Source organism: Carcharhinus amblyrhynchos, chromosome 28 (genome assembly GCF_965287045.1).
Source record: "Carcharhinus amblyrhynchos chromosome 28, sCarAmb.v2.hapA, whole genome shotgun sequence".
In the NCBI taxonomy this organism is placed as follows: Eukaryota; Metazoa; Chordata; class Chondrichthyes; order Carcharhiniformes; family Carcharhinidae; genus Carcharhinus; species Carcharhinus amblyrhynchos.
Genome location: NC_137351.1, coordinates 14,089,941 through 14,104,003, shown reverse-complemented (window position 1 = coordinate 14,104,003; position 14,063 = coordinate 14,089,941). Strand labels below are relative to the sequence as shown.

Here is a 14,063-nt window from a genome sequence, read left to right as displayed (position 1 = left end):
CACCATCACAAACAAGCACACCTGTTTGTGGGCTGTGCATAAATTGGCTGCTGTATTTCCATATTACAAAACTTATCACATCAAAAATACTTCACAGGCTGTAAAGCACTTTGGTATGTCTGAAAAAGGTGCTGAAAGTCTTTTCAGGGTAACTAATCAAAGTAAGAGTATAGGGAGGATATTGTGATTGTATGATTTGAGTTGGCTGACATTTGCCTCCCTTGCTGTCTTGGCTCAGTGGCGGGAATACCTGAGAAATAGCTTTTGCTGCTTATTAACAGACTTGCACATTGAAGTCACTGGTATCAGGAAAGGAGGAAAAAAAATGTATTGAAGCTGCTTGGATATTTTATAGTCCATTTAACATTGTCATCAGCAATTTGGAATCTGGCTCTAAATTAAATGGCATTTTGTTTCTGTGGAAAGGGTTAGATGGAAAAGATTAAATTCCCTGAAGTATTTTTGAATTAAAAGTTGCTAATGGAAGCAGAGTGAAGAATTACTTTCTCCCCATCAAGGCAGTGACAAGTCCTAATGGAACAGAAGTGCAGAATGTATTCAAGAGAAGTCTGCCTGAGTGGAAGAAAGCAAGCTGTGGCCTTTTTATTTATCCCACTGTTTTGGTTGGGGTGGGGGTGGGGGCAGGGGAGATGAAGAAAACTCCTGATCATACTTAATGTGCTTTTACTTCAAAACAGTCCTTTGTAAATGGCTCAGAAGTATATATGAATTGGCATCAATACATTAAATGCTGCAAAGTTGCTTATCCAGCTGCACTTTAGATTCCACATTGATCATGGTGTGGTTGCAGCCCAATGTAATTCCTTGGAAATGTGCATTTTTTTGTGCCATCCTGTTGCATTATATTAATTAGACAGTGAGACCCTGCAGTCTGAGCACAAACAGGTAATGGGAGTGGTTCTCATATTAAATATATATCTCTTTCCCTCAAGTTAAATTCATATTTATTATACAAAATTTCTCACTTGGCTACAAAAAGGACAGTTTATACAACAGATGAGTAATTTATTTTTACATCTTATCTGTTGTGGTTGGGAAGGCTTATTAATGTAAACATAATTGGACACTTGCAATGTTTTAAGACAATAAATGAATATGTCACTATTTTCTGCATTGTCTTTTCTCAAATTCATATAAACTAACTTGTTGTGTAAAGGTACAGACCCCAATTCTGACTAGTTTGGAAAAATGGCTCACATACTGAAGCAGTTTGATGACAGCCATTTAATTCCCCAACACATCCTGTGGACTGTAGCAGGAAGGTTGTAAAGATAACTAAATTGTGCAAAGATCTCACTGGGCTGACACCTGGTTAATTTGAGCCTTGGTAAAGTTCTGAGTGCAAGCATTCATTTTAAGGTTCAATCTCCGCGTGGCTTTGTTATCCAGGCCCTGCCCTAACTATAAAACATAGATGACTTTTCTCCTTCACAACCTACTTCAGAAAGAGTTAATGATTTTCCATAAATCTGCTTTTTAAAACCACAAACCAAACTAGCAATTCTGTAGCTAGCACTGTCACACAGGTTGCACAGAATAATTAATTGATACACGTAATGGAAGTGGTGTTTTAAAACAACCAGCCCTCTTCACTGATTCTGAATGAATGGAAGTCCATCTAAAACCATGCACTTTCTGATTAGAATTCCACATTTCATTTCTGAGACATTCTCAATTTGTGATCTGCAAAGTGTAATCCTGTCTCAGATTTTTTGATGTGGGTATGCCAGCGTTGGACTGGTGTAAACACAGTAAAAAGTCTGACAACACCAGGTTTCAGTCCAACCGATATATTTGATAATAGACTCAAGCTTTCGGGGTTAGCCCCTTCGTCAGGTGAATGGAGAGTTCTGGCCTCAGACAGATTCATCTCTTTAACCTGTAACCTGTGATCAGTGCTCCTTCCACTCACATTGTCAGCCACTTCAGGTCTTGAACAGCAGGTTAGGTGTAAGGATTCACATTCTAATCAGTAATCTCTAAACCGTCTGTGCTTTATATGCTCTGTCTGAGGCCAGAACTCTCCATTCACCTGACGAAGGGGCTAACCCCGAAAGCTTGTGAGTCTATTATCAAATAAATCAGTTGGACTGAAACCTGGTGTTGTCAGACTTTTTACTCAGATTTTTTGCTCAGGTACATCACAGGACTGTGACAGAAAACCCCCAGTCTATGTAAAGATCTGTAACCATACTGCAGTATCTTAACCACTGGGTGCTCATTCAGGACTGGACACACTATTAATTAGTCTGTGTACACAAGTGTTATTTGTTCTGGGACATGATTACAAGAAAAACTATTTATACAATTACTTTTTTTTACATGATGACAAACATTTTTAAATGCTAACTGGCAATCATGTCTTTCAAATAGCAGCTTGTTTGAGGTTCTTTGAGGAGTTTGTTTGCAATATCGGTGAAATTGTGCTCATAAGCCAGCTTGTAAAACAAGTAGATGTTCTCACAGTACTGCAGTAACTTCTTCAGGTTCTGGCTTGCAGCATTATCGCCCTTGTATTGTTTAAACCTGGAGATGTTTTGAAAAGAAAGCATCACAGTCATCATCATCATTATTATTCCTTGTGCATTGTCCTCTTATTCTGCAATGGCTTTGGCTCGCTGTCTACATTCTTTTTGCTTTGCCTAATGCAGTTGTCCTGCATGACAGTGAACCATTCTGCAGTGCCTGCCCACTATCTCCCAAAACACTCTGGCTCTAAAAGCGACTAATCATTCAGCAAACAAAGCTCTCAAGCACTCAACTCAGGAGGTAGGTCCACTTCTGTGGAGAACTCCAGTAGCATTTCTATATCATGTTTAAGAAATAACTTTCAGCATACACTGGAGGTGAAGATTTTTTTCATTAGTGCCCACTTGTTTAAACTGCCCAATACTAGGTTCTTGAAATGTAAGATGATGTCTAGTTTTGTTTCAATAAGAAATAGTTTCCTCACCTCCTCACAAATACCACAGCAGTGTCTTTTAAATTCTGTGCCCCGATTTGGTCTCCCTGGCTTAGAGTCATCACCACGCAGCACAGTTCAGAGATGGCTACACCATTGTGCTTCCACCAGCTGAGAGAGATTCAATTATAGATTTTGCAGAGTTCTAAATGTATCACTGCATAGACAATCTCCAGACCCCCAGGCCATAGCGCTGTGCTGTTGGAAGCAAGAACCATTGGCCTATACTCACTTTTTTGAAACTTCTTCAAACAGACTGGGCTGCAAGCGGTGCTGTTGCTTAAACTCCTCCAGATAGGCAAACTCACCCCGGGCAATAACATGTTCATACAGCACCTCTGCCCAATCAGGTACAAAGTCATATGCCTCTGCAACTATGACAGCCTGCAAAGAAAGAAAGAAAAGGAGATTGACAATCAATTTGACTGTCAATGGAAAACACTGATCAATAATAAATCTGACTGTATCTAACCAATCCACTAGAAATGGCTACAGACTTGCATATTGGACTACTACAAGTATCTTTCTTGCCTTATTCTGCTAATATTTTAAGTGTATATTTGTGAATAAACTGATGAATGATTTAGCCTGTTGTGAAAAGTGGCTGATGTCTTAAGACAAGATCTCACCTGAAAACAGGGCAAAGCAGTCACTGCTGACTGGAGACTCAGACCATATTTCTAATACAATTATGACTGTTTGCAGCCCAATCCCACACCACATATGTTGGTTCATTGATTGCTGGTCTATAGATCCAGGTTTTTGTATCACAAGATAAATAAACCTGAATTCGAATCAAGTGACAACGTCACAATTTTACTGGGAAATAAAAGCTATTGTGGATTTCCCTCATATTAATTGGGTTATTCTGTCAACACATGTAATATCTACCTTACTGTTGATAGAATTAAAGTTTCAGTTGCTCCAATACAAGCAGACCAGGACACTGCAGCAGGCTGAGGGCAAGGTAATGAATTAAAAAGGCAAGGAAACTTGTGGGGGTTGAATGGAGGTGTTCTGCTAAGTGGTCACCCAATCTGTATTTGCTCACCCCAATACAGAGGAGACTGCATTGTGAATATCAAATACAGTATACTAAATTGAAAGTAGTACCATTGCCACTCAGTGTCCAAAGATCTGTCAGTTAGGCAGCTCCATTCCTTTCTCCATCACATCTGTTTTAATCAGGTAGGCATTTTCTTTTCTCTTCCCACCCCTCTCATCTCATGATCATTTTCCATTAGAAACTCAATACTGCCTTTTATCAAACTCTGCTGCCATTGCCACAGGACATTCATCGTGCTTCTGTTTGTGGCTGGGTGGCAGGAAATCAGCAGAGGCCCTAATGGAACCATACAATATATTCATCTGGAGTCTTGGCCACATCTGGCCCAATGTTTCCAATATTTCAGTCTTAAGTTTTTAAATTTTGTACTTACGGGGAGAAAGGAACGGCAGCAATGAACAAAAGTTATTTTTAAATTAATGCATCCAATACACTGCGAGTGTGTGGGGACAGACCAGCAAGTACTTTAGAATGTACTTCACATCTGTACATCATTCCAACTTCCCCACATCAGTCATGTTTGTGGCTTTGAGTAAGACACAATTTGCTGCAGTTTGATGTTGTGGATTTTTCAGAGAAATGGGACTGCTGTTCATTAGTTTGCAGTGTTTTTGAAGGTTACGATGCCAGAACGTTAACCCATTGTTTCATTTGGATTCTCGGACAGACAGGTTCAGAATACCAACGAGAACTTAAAAGATTCAAGAATCAAATAAGAGATCTTCTTTACTCCACATTCTGATTAAATTGGAGTGATAGCTGGGAGAATTAAAAAAGCAATTGTGGAAACCCATTAATGAATAACCATAGAATACGGACATACTCAGATTTGTAACTGAAGAAAAATAGGTCACCTGTAATTTTCAATCGTATAACTGGATAATTCTTTTAAAGTACCTGATAGAACCTCGGCAGAGAGAGGATACAAGGCATCATGTCATTTCTCTGTAGATTGATTAACTGCACGTCCTGGTTGTTGTTTAGGAAGTGGAGCTGGAGAGTCACCAGTTTGGCTAGTCTCACACACTGAGAGGCACGTCGGATACAGGAATCCTGGAAAAATTAATAAGATCGATCTCAGCAAACTCAGTTCTTTCTTAAGTCAATGTTTATTCTAAGCCAAGCTACAGAATTAATTTTTTTTTAAAAACAGGAGTGGGCAGCAGCTATCAATTGTTTGATTTGAGCACTTCCCACATGCCCAGTGAATGGCCACTTCAGTTATATAGGCCCACATTTCCAATGAATTGCAAGATGGCTTCATGGACAAAAGGAACCTGGGAACAGGTTGTTGGGACAGAATAGTAAACCACCGTCTGCTACTCTCCAGATCTCTTTGGTAGACCCAAGTCAGTTCCTTCAAATTCCCGTTGAAACATAAATCTACAAACCTTTTTCAAGAATATTTACAATACAGAAGGAGGCCATTTGACTCATCAAGTCTGCACTGGCTCTGAAATTCCGTAAACTTGCACATTCTTGCTTTTCAGATGGTAATCCTATTCCTTTATGGATATCTCGATTGGACCTGCCTCCACCACCTTCAGGAAATTTGTTCCAGACTCCATTTACTCTCTGGGAGAAAAATTATTTCCTCACATCAAGTCTCCTCTCAGCCTTTTTTCTCCAAGGAAAACATACCCAGCCTCCTAGCTACACTTGTTAATCCCTGGGTTCATTCTCATGAATCTCTGTACTTTCTCCAATGCCTTCACATCCTTCAAGTATGGTGCCCAGAACTGGACACAGTCTCCAGATGAAGCCTAACTAGTGTCTTATACAAGTTCAAATGATCTGCTCATTCTTGTACTCAATGCTCCTGTTAATAAAATCGAGGATAGTAAATGATTTATTAACTTCTCTACATCCAGCACATTCCCAATCGTAAAAGCTGCATTCAAAATAATTCTCATCTTCCCTAAACTTAATTTAATAAAAAAAAGACACTCAGCTAAAGAAAACAAAACATTGGGATAGTTCAAAAAGCTTTTTGAAAGGGGGAGAGAGCGTTAGTGAAAGAAAACTTGAAGCGTCCAACAAGCATTACTGTATAAAGATTGGACAAAGTTTATGATATCTGCATTTTAATATAAATGTTTTGGGAAAATAGAAACTGTGGTTCTAAATAAATTATCATTTTTTGAGAAACACAAAAACAAGCTTTTTGAATAGACAAATTGCATGGTAATGCTGTTTTTTTTTGGGGTCAGGATCCAATGCATCCAGAGTTCAAATCCTTCAGTTTAAAATAGAATCTGTAATTGTCAAACATTAAATGAAATTGCGTAAAAGCCAGTTCAGCAAATTTCAGGACCCTCTTCACCTCAGAACGAAACAGAGCTGACCGGTTGTGGAGGTCAATTCTGTTAAATCAGCCTCCACAACTGGTCAACCTTCCCAGGCTGGTGCAATTGTACACAAAATAAAATGCAAATCTGTGAGATCAAAGCCAATGATCTGTGTGAACTGCTTCTATCATCTGGATGAACTTTGAGTTCAATATGGATTAGTCTGTCTCCTAATGAACCATCTGCTTCTGAAATGACATTCAGACAGACAAATTGTTCAAGCCAGAAAGAAAATTAAAGTGGTCGCAGGGGACAGTGAGCTTCAATGGAAATCATTTAAAATGTAAGGCAGGGGGCAAGAGTAGATTTCTATGGAGATCTACCATAACTAGAGAAAAGGATAAGGAGTTCTGACCATTAATAGTTAGGAATTGTGTGTGCATGCCTTCAATGAAATCTCTGATGACCACAGCTTGTTAACAGAAGAACAAATGTATAATATTAAATTTGATGGTTGCCAGACATTTTTAAAATAATCATTTTCCCAAAGAGAAAGGGTTGTAACAACAAGGAGCAGGAATAGGCCATTCAGCCCTTCGAATCCACTCTGTAAATCAATGAGATCATGACTGATCTACTTCCATATCATTTCCCTGCACTATCCCAGTGTCCCTCTGTGTTTTTAACATGTACAGATCTATTGGTCTTCATCTTGAACATGCTCAACAACTGGTCCTCCACAGCCCTCTGGAGTAAAAAAATTTATCATTTCAGTCCTAATTGACCTGTTCCTGTATCTACCCCTGTCGCGCTCTGTAAGAGTTCTAAATGAGGTCACCTCTCATTCTTTTAAACTCTTGAGAATTAAGACCCAGTCTATTTAATCTTTTAGTACAAAGCAATCCCTTCATCACAGGAATTAGTTTAATGCATCTTTGCTGCACTTCTTTGGTGAATATACATTCCTTAAGCGTCACAGAGGTTTACAGCATGAAAACAGGCCCTTTGGCCCAACTTGTCCATGCTGCCCTTTTTTATTAAACCATTAATCTAGTCCCAATTGCCCGCATTTGGCCCAAATCCCTCGATACCCATCTTACCCATGTAACTGAACACTTTATAAAAGCCAAAATTGTACCTGCCTCTACCATTGCCTCTGGCAGCTTGTTCCAGATACTCACCACTGTGTGTAAAAATTGCCCCTCTGGACACTTTTGTATCTCTCCCCTCACACCTTAAACCTACGTTCTCTAGTTTTAGACTTCCGTACCTTTGGGAAAAAATATCGACTATCTAGCTCATTGATGCCCCTAATTATTTTATGGACCTCTTAAGCTTCCAACACTCCAGAGAAAAAAGTCCCAGTCTATCCAGCCTCTCCAGGTAAGGAGACTAAAACTGTACAAAATACTCCAGGTGCAGATTCACCAAGGCGCTCTGTAATTGCAGTAAGACACCTTTACTCTTGAATTCAAATCCTCGTTACAGACGCCAACAAACCATTTGCCTTCTGAACTGCTTGCTGCAAGTGCATGTTAGCTTTCAGTCACTCATGAACAAGGACACCAAAGTCCCTTTAAAGTTCGACATTTCTCAGCCTGTCACCATTTCAGAAATACTCTAATTCGTTTTTTTCCGATCGAAGTAGATAACCTCATGTCTCTCCACACTATGTTCCATCTGTCAAATTGTTGCCCACTCCCTGAGTCTCTCTAAATCCCCTCAGAGTATCTGTATCATCCTCGCAGTTCTCACTTCCACCTAGTTTTGTGTCATCTATATACTTGGAAATATTACATTGAATCCCCACATCCAAGAATTCATCCTCAACACGGAACTAATTAGGTTTACCCAGGCTATGTAAATTAAAATCGCCCTGGTTTACTCTTGTTACACGGAGCTCTGATTTCCCAATGAAAATGGATTGACATTACCACTGCTGTTGGGTGGCTTATAAACAACTTCCACCAATGTTTCTGTGTTTCTTAGTTTTGCCCAAACTGATTCTACATTTTGAGCTTTAGCAAAAAGATCGTCACTTACTACAGTACGAATGCCTTTGTTAATTGACAGACCGATCCTACCACATTTCCCAGCTCCCTGTCCCTCCTGAATGTCACATATCCTTAGAATATTCAGGTCCCAGCTTTTGGTTTCAGTGTAGCCAAATCTGTTACGGCTATCAGGTCACACAAACATACAAAATAGAAGCAGGCCTATCAGCCCCTTCAGCCTGCTCCACCATTCAATAAGATTGTGACTGTTTATGTTCCGAATTCCACATTCACATCTACCCCGATAACCTTTGATTTCCTTGCCTGACAGGAATCTATCGACCTCTCCCTTAAAAATATTCAGTGACCTGCCTGCCATCGTCTTGACACAGTTGCACAATCCTTCGAAAAAAAATTTCTCCTCATCTGTCCCAAAAGGGCAATTGCTAATTTTAAAACAGTATCCCCCTCATTCTAGACTCAACCACATTCTTTTTATGTTATATGAATTTCTATTTGAGCTGACAATGAACCTATTTTAATCGCCAATGCTTTGGGCATTCAGATACTGAGTCCTTCATTCCGTTTATTTAAAACTCTAGTCCTATTTGCTAGCACAGAGTTTGCTATCAGTCCCCTCCTGCCACACTGACTATCATTACCTTTTCTTGTACCTCGACTGATTGCCTCGTCACTTCACTTTTATTTACTCAACCTTCTCCTACAGGGTACCTTCTCTCCCCAACATTTAGTTTAAAGTGGCATGGTGACAAAGTGATTAACACTGCTGCCTCACAGTGCCAGGGATCTGGGTTTGATTCCCTGTTTTGGGTGATTGTTTGCACGTTCTCCCCGAGTTTCCTCCAGGTGCTCCGGCTTCCTCCTACAGTCCAAACATGTGCAGGTTAGGTGGATTGGCCATATTAAATTGCTCCTTAATGTCAGGGGGAGCAGTAATGTAAATGCATAGAGTTATGGGGATAGAGCTTGGATGGGATTGTGATAGGGTGCAGACTAGATGGGCCGAAAGGCCTCCTTCTGCACTGTTGGGATTCTATTCTATGATTCTCTCGACATCCCAAGTTGTGTGGCTTCCCAAAACACTGGTCCCAGCATTGTTCAAGTGAAGTCTGTCCTAACAGTACGGTTCCCACTTCCCCCAGTACTGATGCCACTGGGGTCAAACCAGAATCCTATTCTCCCACAGCCATCACACATTCATCTGTGATTTCATTTATGTCAATTTGCATGTGGCTCAAGTGATAATCCACAGATTATTACCTTCGAGGTTCAGGTTTTCAATTTAGCGCCCGGCTTTTCGTACTCCCTATGCAGAACCACTTTACTAATCTAACAACATAATGAAAATGGAAGCTGATAGAATGATTTCATGTCTCTCAATTCTCCTGGTAATCTTCTGAAATTTCACCATGGAGAGAAAGCAAGACTCATTGAAGCAGCTGGCACTGTTCTCTGCCTCCGCTGCAAGTTATCTGATAGACAAAAGAGTCCTCAAATGAAATAATGTCATTCACTAACAAAACGGCCTCTGAGAGGGCAAGCTTCCCATTGGAAGGTTGGGTATAGGAGCTCAAGCATCTGATGCCTAGCCTGCTGCAATCAGAATTGAAATAAAGTCTTCACAATGTGCAACCTCTGAATCCAGCCGCAGCTGTACCTCGGTTTTTGTGCATTTCAAACCAACATCCCATTCACTCTGAGTGCGAAAGATCCCACAATGCTATTTCGAAAAGAAGCAAGGAATTCTGCCCTGTGTCCTGGCCAACATTTATCCTTTAACCAACACGTATATTACAACAGTACACAAGTGCTGGGCTGGCTGTATAGTGCTTTGCGGTGCCCACTAATTCATAGAAGTCACAGAAACTCTACAGTGCAGGAAGCCATTCAGCCCACTGAGTCTGCACTGACAATAATCCCACCCAGACCCTATCCCTGTAACTCCACATATTTACCAGGTTCATCCCACTGACCTACACATCCTGGGACTAAGGGGCAATTTAGCATGGCCAATGCACCTAACCCACACATCTTTGGACTATGTGAGGAAACCAGAGCACCCGGCAAAAATGCATGCAGACACAGGGAGAATGTACAATCTCGACACAAACAGTGACCCAAGCTGGGAATCAAACTCAGGTCCCTGGAGCTGTGAGGCAGCAGTGCTAATCACTGTGCCACCCTCAATAAAGTTACTGTGAAAATCCCCTAGGCGCCACACTCCAACAGACGGGTAGACCGAGAAAGAATTTAGCATGGCCAATACACTTAACCAGCGCATCGTTTGGACTGTGGGAGGAAACCTGAGCACTCGGAGGAAACCCACACAGACTTGAGGAGAATGTGCAGATTCCGCACAAACAATAACCTATGCCAGGAATCGAACCCGAGTCCCTTGCACTGTGAGGCAGCAGTGCTAACCACTGTGCCATATGAACGATGCGGAGATGCCAGGTGTTGGACTGGGGTGGGCATGGCAAGAAGTCTCACAACACTAGGTTAAAGTCCAACTGGTTTATTTGGAATCACGAGGTTTAGGAGCACTGCTCCTTCATCAGGTGAGTGACCTGACTCACGTTGGACTTTAACCTGGTGTTGAGAGGCTTCTTACCGCACTATATGAATGCAAACTTTTCTTTTTATTTCTTTCCAGTATTACAGGCTTGTGGAGAGCTGCTTGTTGTTAGAGTTAAAAGAGAGAGTTGTTTTTCATTCACCAGGCTGCGAGAGATTTATCAGAAGATAATTTAACAATCTGTTTCTGAGCGATGTGATCTGGGAAGTGTACCTGATGTAAGACTGGAAATTCACTTCACACGATCGCTCCAAATGTCAAACTTAATGTCGCCTGTCCCTTCAGAGAGTTCAGATGGAGGCAGGTTTGTGGATTATCAAGCTCAACAATTACATGAATCACTTGCTTTGGAAATCTCAAAATTAAATCTCGGATCTTACAATTTCCTAAGACAATTTCTGCAGAAACAAGGTGGGGTGGGTAGTGGATGAGAGACTGAATTAGCAAGTGTGAATCTATCGTGTGCAATTAAGAACAAATACTTTCTAAACCATGCATTTTGTGGATGTGCGTGTCCATTTAAAAACAACTCGCATTTATAGAGCATCTTTATTGATCGCAGATGTTCCAAACTGCTTTCCTCTGAAGTACTTTTGAAAGGTGGGATGGTCGCTGTTTTCACATCTGCATTTCTGTTCCCCATGAATTTACACCCTGTGGTATCTCAATTCATCAAATGGAATTCTTATGTTGGACATGGGCATCAGTGGCTGAGCCCAGCACTTAATACCCAACCCTAATTTCCTCAGCGCTTAGACTGCATGGCTTAATAGGCCCATTACTGTGGCTCCGGAGTTATATGTAGGCCAGACCAGGCAAAGTTGACAGATTTCCTTTCCTAATGGAAACTTGTGAACCAGATGGGTTTTTTATTAAACAACAATTTCAGGGTCATTGCTAATTTTTTTTTCAATTTTGTAAAATTACAGATTTTGATGGAAATTAAAATTTTACCATCTGCCAATTTGAATCCAGGTCTCTAGAGCTTACTCTGGGTCACCAGTCCAGTGACAATACCACTGCGCTGTCACCTCCTCCTATCCATTACAGTATGTTTCATATCCCTTCACGATGGTTCAGCTTCAACTTGCACTGCTATTGGAAGCTACAACTACCAGATTCCCAGGCTCTGCAATCCTTCCCTAAATCTCTCCACCCCTCTACCTGCCTTTAAATCCATACCTAATATTTCCCTACATGTCTCAGCATCACATTTTGTTTGTTAACGCTCCAGTGAAGCGCCTAGAGATGAAATTTAAAGCATTCCCACAGTGCAGGAGGAGGCCATTCAGCTCACTGAGTCTGCATCATCCCTCCGAAAGAACATTCCACCCAGATCCTCCCCTCTGCCCTAATCCTGTAACCCAATGCATTCACCATGGCTAACACACCATTCTTACATATCTTGCGGCAATGGCCAATCCACATGACCTGCACATCTTTGGAGTGTGGCAGGAAACCGGAGCACCTGGAGGAAACCCATACAGATATGAGGGGAATGTGCAGACTCCACACATTCATCGACCAAAGCCAGGAATTGAACCCAGGTCCCAGGTTTGCCCGGGAGGCAGCAGTGCTAACTACTGTGCCACCCACCAATTCATGTTGTTGTTGTCACAGAACTTGAACCTTCTTCACAAACAACAAAATGCCATTGCAATGAAGGAGAAAATAACCGACCAGGTTGAGGATTTCCACAAAGTCTAAGTATATGAGGGCATCTGAAGTTGAAGGTTTTGCTGGATGTTGAAGGAAACTTTGGACATGAATGAACCACTGAGTGAACGGACCAGGGAAAAGTTTGCCCAAATAAACCCAATCACCAAATTTAAACAATGGTATTCGTCACCATTGCCAGTACTGAACAATCAGGGAACGGCAGATAGCAGGCAGAATTTTACATTACCCACTGAGTTTGTAGGCATGGGATGAGTGTAAAATTTGTCGGATAGCCTTCCCGACATGTTCCTCCCGCCACCCCCTCCCCTCCCTCCAAATCCCTACCCCCACCCCAGCCTCTCCAAAATTTTATGCTGGGAAAGGCAAGGCCTACCTACCCTTGCCCCAGTTGAGGTCTTTAAATAGCCCGTTATTGATCACTTGAGGGCCTCAATTTTCAGGTTGGCAGGAGGAGTTCAGCAGCAGCAGGTTGGGAGCCTGTTCAGACCTTGGGTGGGAAACCCTTCCACCTACAGCCTCCATATAACTAACTCCCGCCACTTCAATCAAGAGAGTCCCTAATGTGGGCTCCTCTGCTCTCTTGCCTCCCCCGCCACTCTGCCCACCTCTCCAGGCATCACAGCAGTTAGCACTGCTGCCCCATAGTGCCAGGGAATTGGGTTTGATTCCAGGCTCGAGTCACTGTCTGTGTGGAGTCTGCACGTTCTCCCCATATCTGCATGGGTTTCCTCCCACAGTTTGAAAGACATGGTGATTAGGTGCATTGACTGTGCTAAATTCTCCCTCAGGTGCTGGAGTATGGTGACTAGGGGAGTTTCGCAGTAACTTCACTGCAGTGTTAGCATAAACTACTTGTGATATTAATAAATAAACTTTAACTTTGAACCTACTTGCCCCACCACTGACACCCCGAAAGCTTACCTGCTCCCAGCATTCCATCCCCCCCCACCCCCACCGGTTCCAGGACTCCCAGCCCCCTCTGGCTCCAGGGATTCCAGTCTCCCCCCCACATCCCCATCGTCCCGGCTCCTGTCCACAGTAGCTTTTGTTACTGCAGGAACTATACACTTGCCAGACAATCAGGTTGCCTGAAAGCTCTCTGAGGCAGAACTTCCTCCCGAGCGAGGGGCCGAAGCTGATGAACGCTTGTTGGAGAGTGGAATGGCCATGGGCCAGGCAGTATCAGTGGGGATGTGTTCTTCACCCACTGTTCAGATGGTGGGCAAGGAAACCACACCATCAGGAAAATCATATAGCAAACAGGAGAGGCATCGCTTGCTACCTCCTTAAATCCTCAGATACGAAAACCCTGTGGTAGCTCACTACATAATTCAACATCTCATGCTAAAAACCTGTTATCTGAATGAGACACTAAACCAAGGGCCGACTTCCTATCTCCTCAGATGGAGGAGGAATCCCCAGCATTATTAGGAGGTGGTGGTTGATCTGCTATTCT

General features: G+C 42.0%; 1 protein-coding gene across 1 annotated transcript in view; it reads right to left on the bottom strand.

The window, feature by feature from the left end:
• Window positions 1–2,265: 2,265 nt before the first annotated feature.
• spg11 (SPG11 vesicle trafficking associated, spatacsin) overlaps window positions 2,266–14,063 on the bottom strand; it is a 157,058-nt gene continuing 145,260 nt past the window's right edge. The window contains exons 38-40 of the mRNA XM_080214326.1: window positions 4,947–5,102; window positions 3,216–3,367; window positions 2,266–2,547 (exon numbers count right to left, since the gene is read on the bottom strand). Of these exons, the coding sequence (XP_080070452.1) occupies window positions 2,367–2,547; window positions 3,216–3,367; window positions 4,947–5,102 (489 nt within the window). The 3' untranslated portion in view covers window positions 2,266–2,366. The remainder of the gene's footprint in view (window positions 2,548–3,215; window positions 3,368–4,946; window positions 5,103–14,063) is intronic.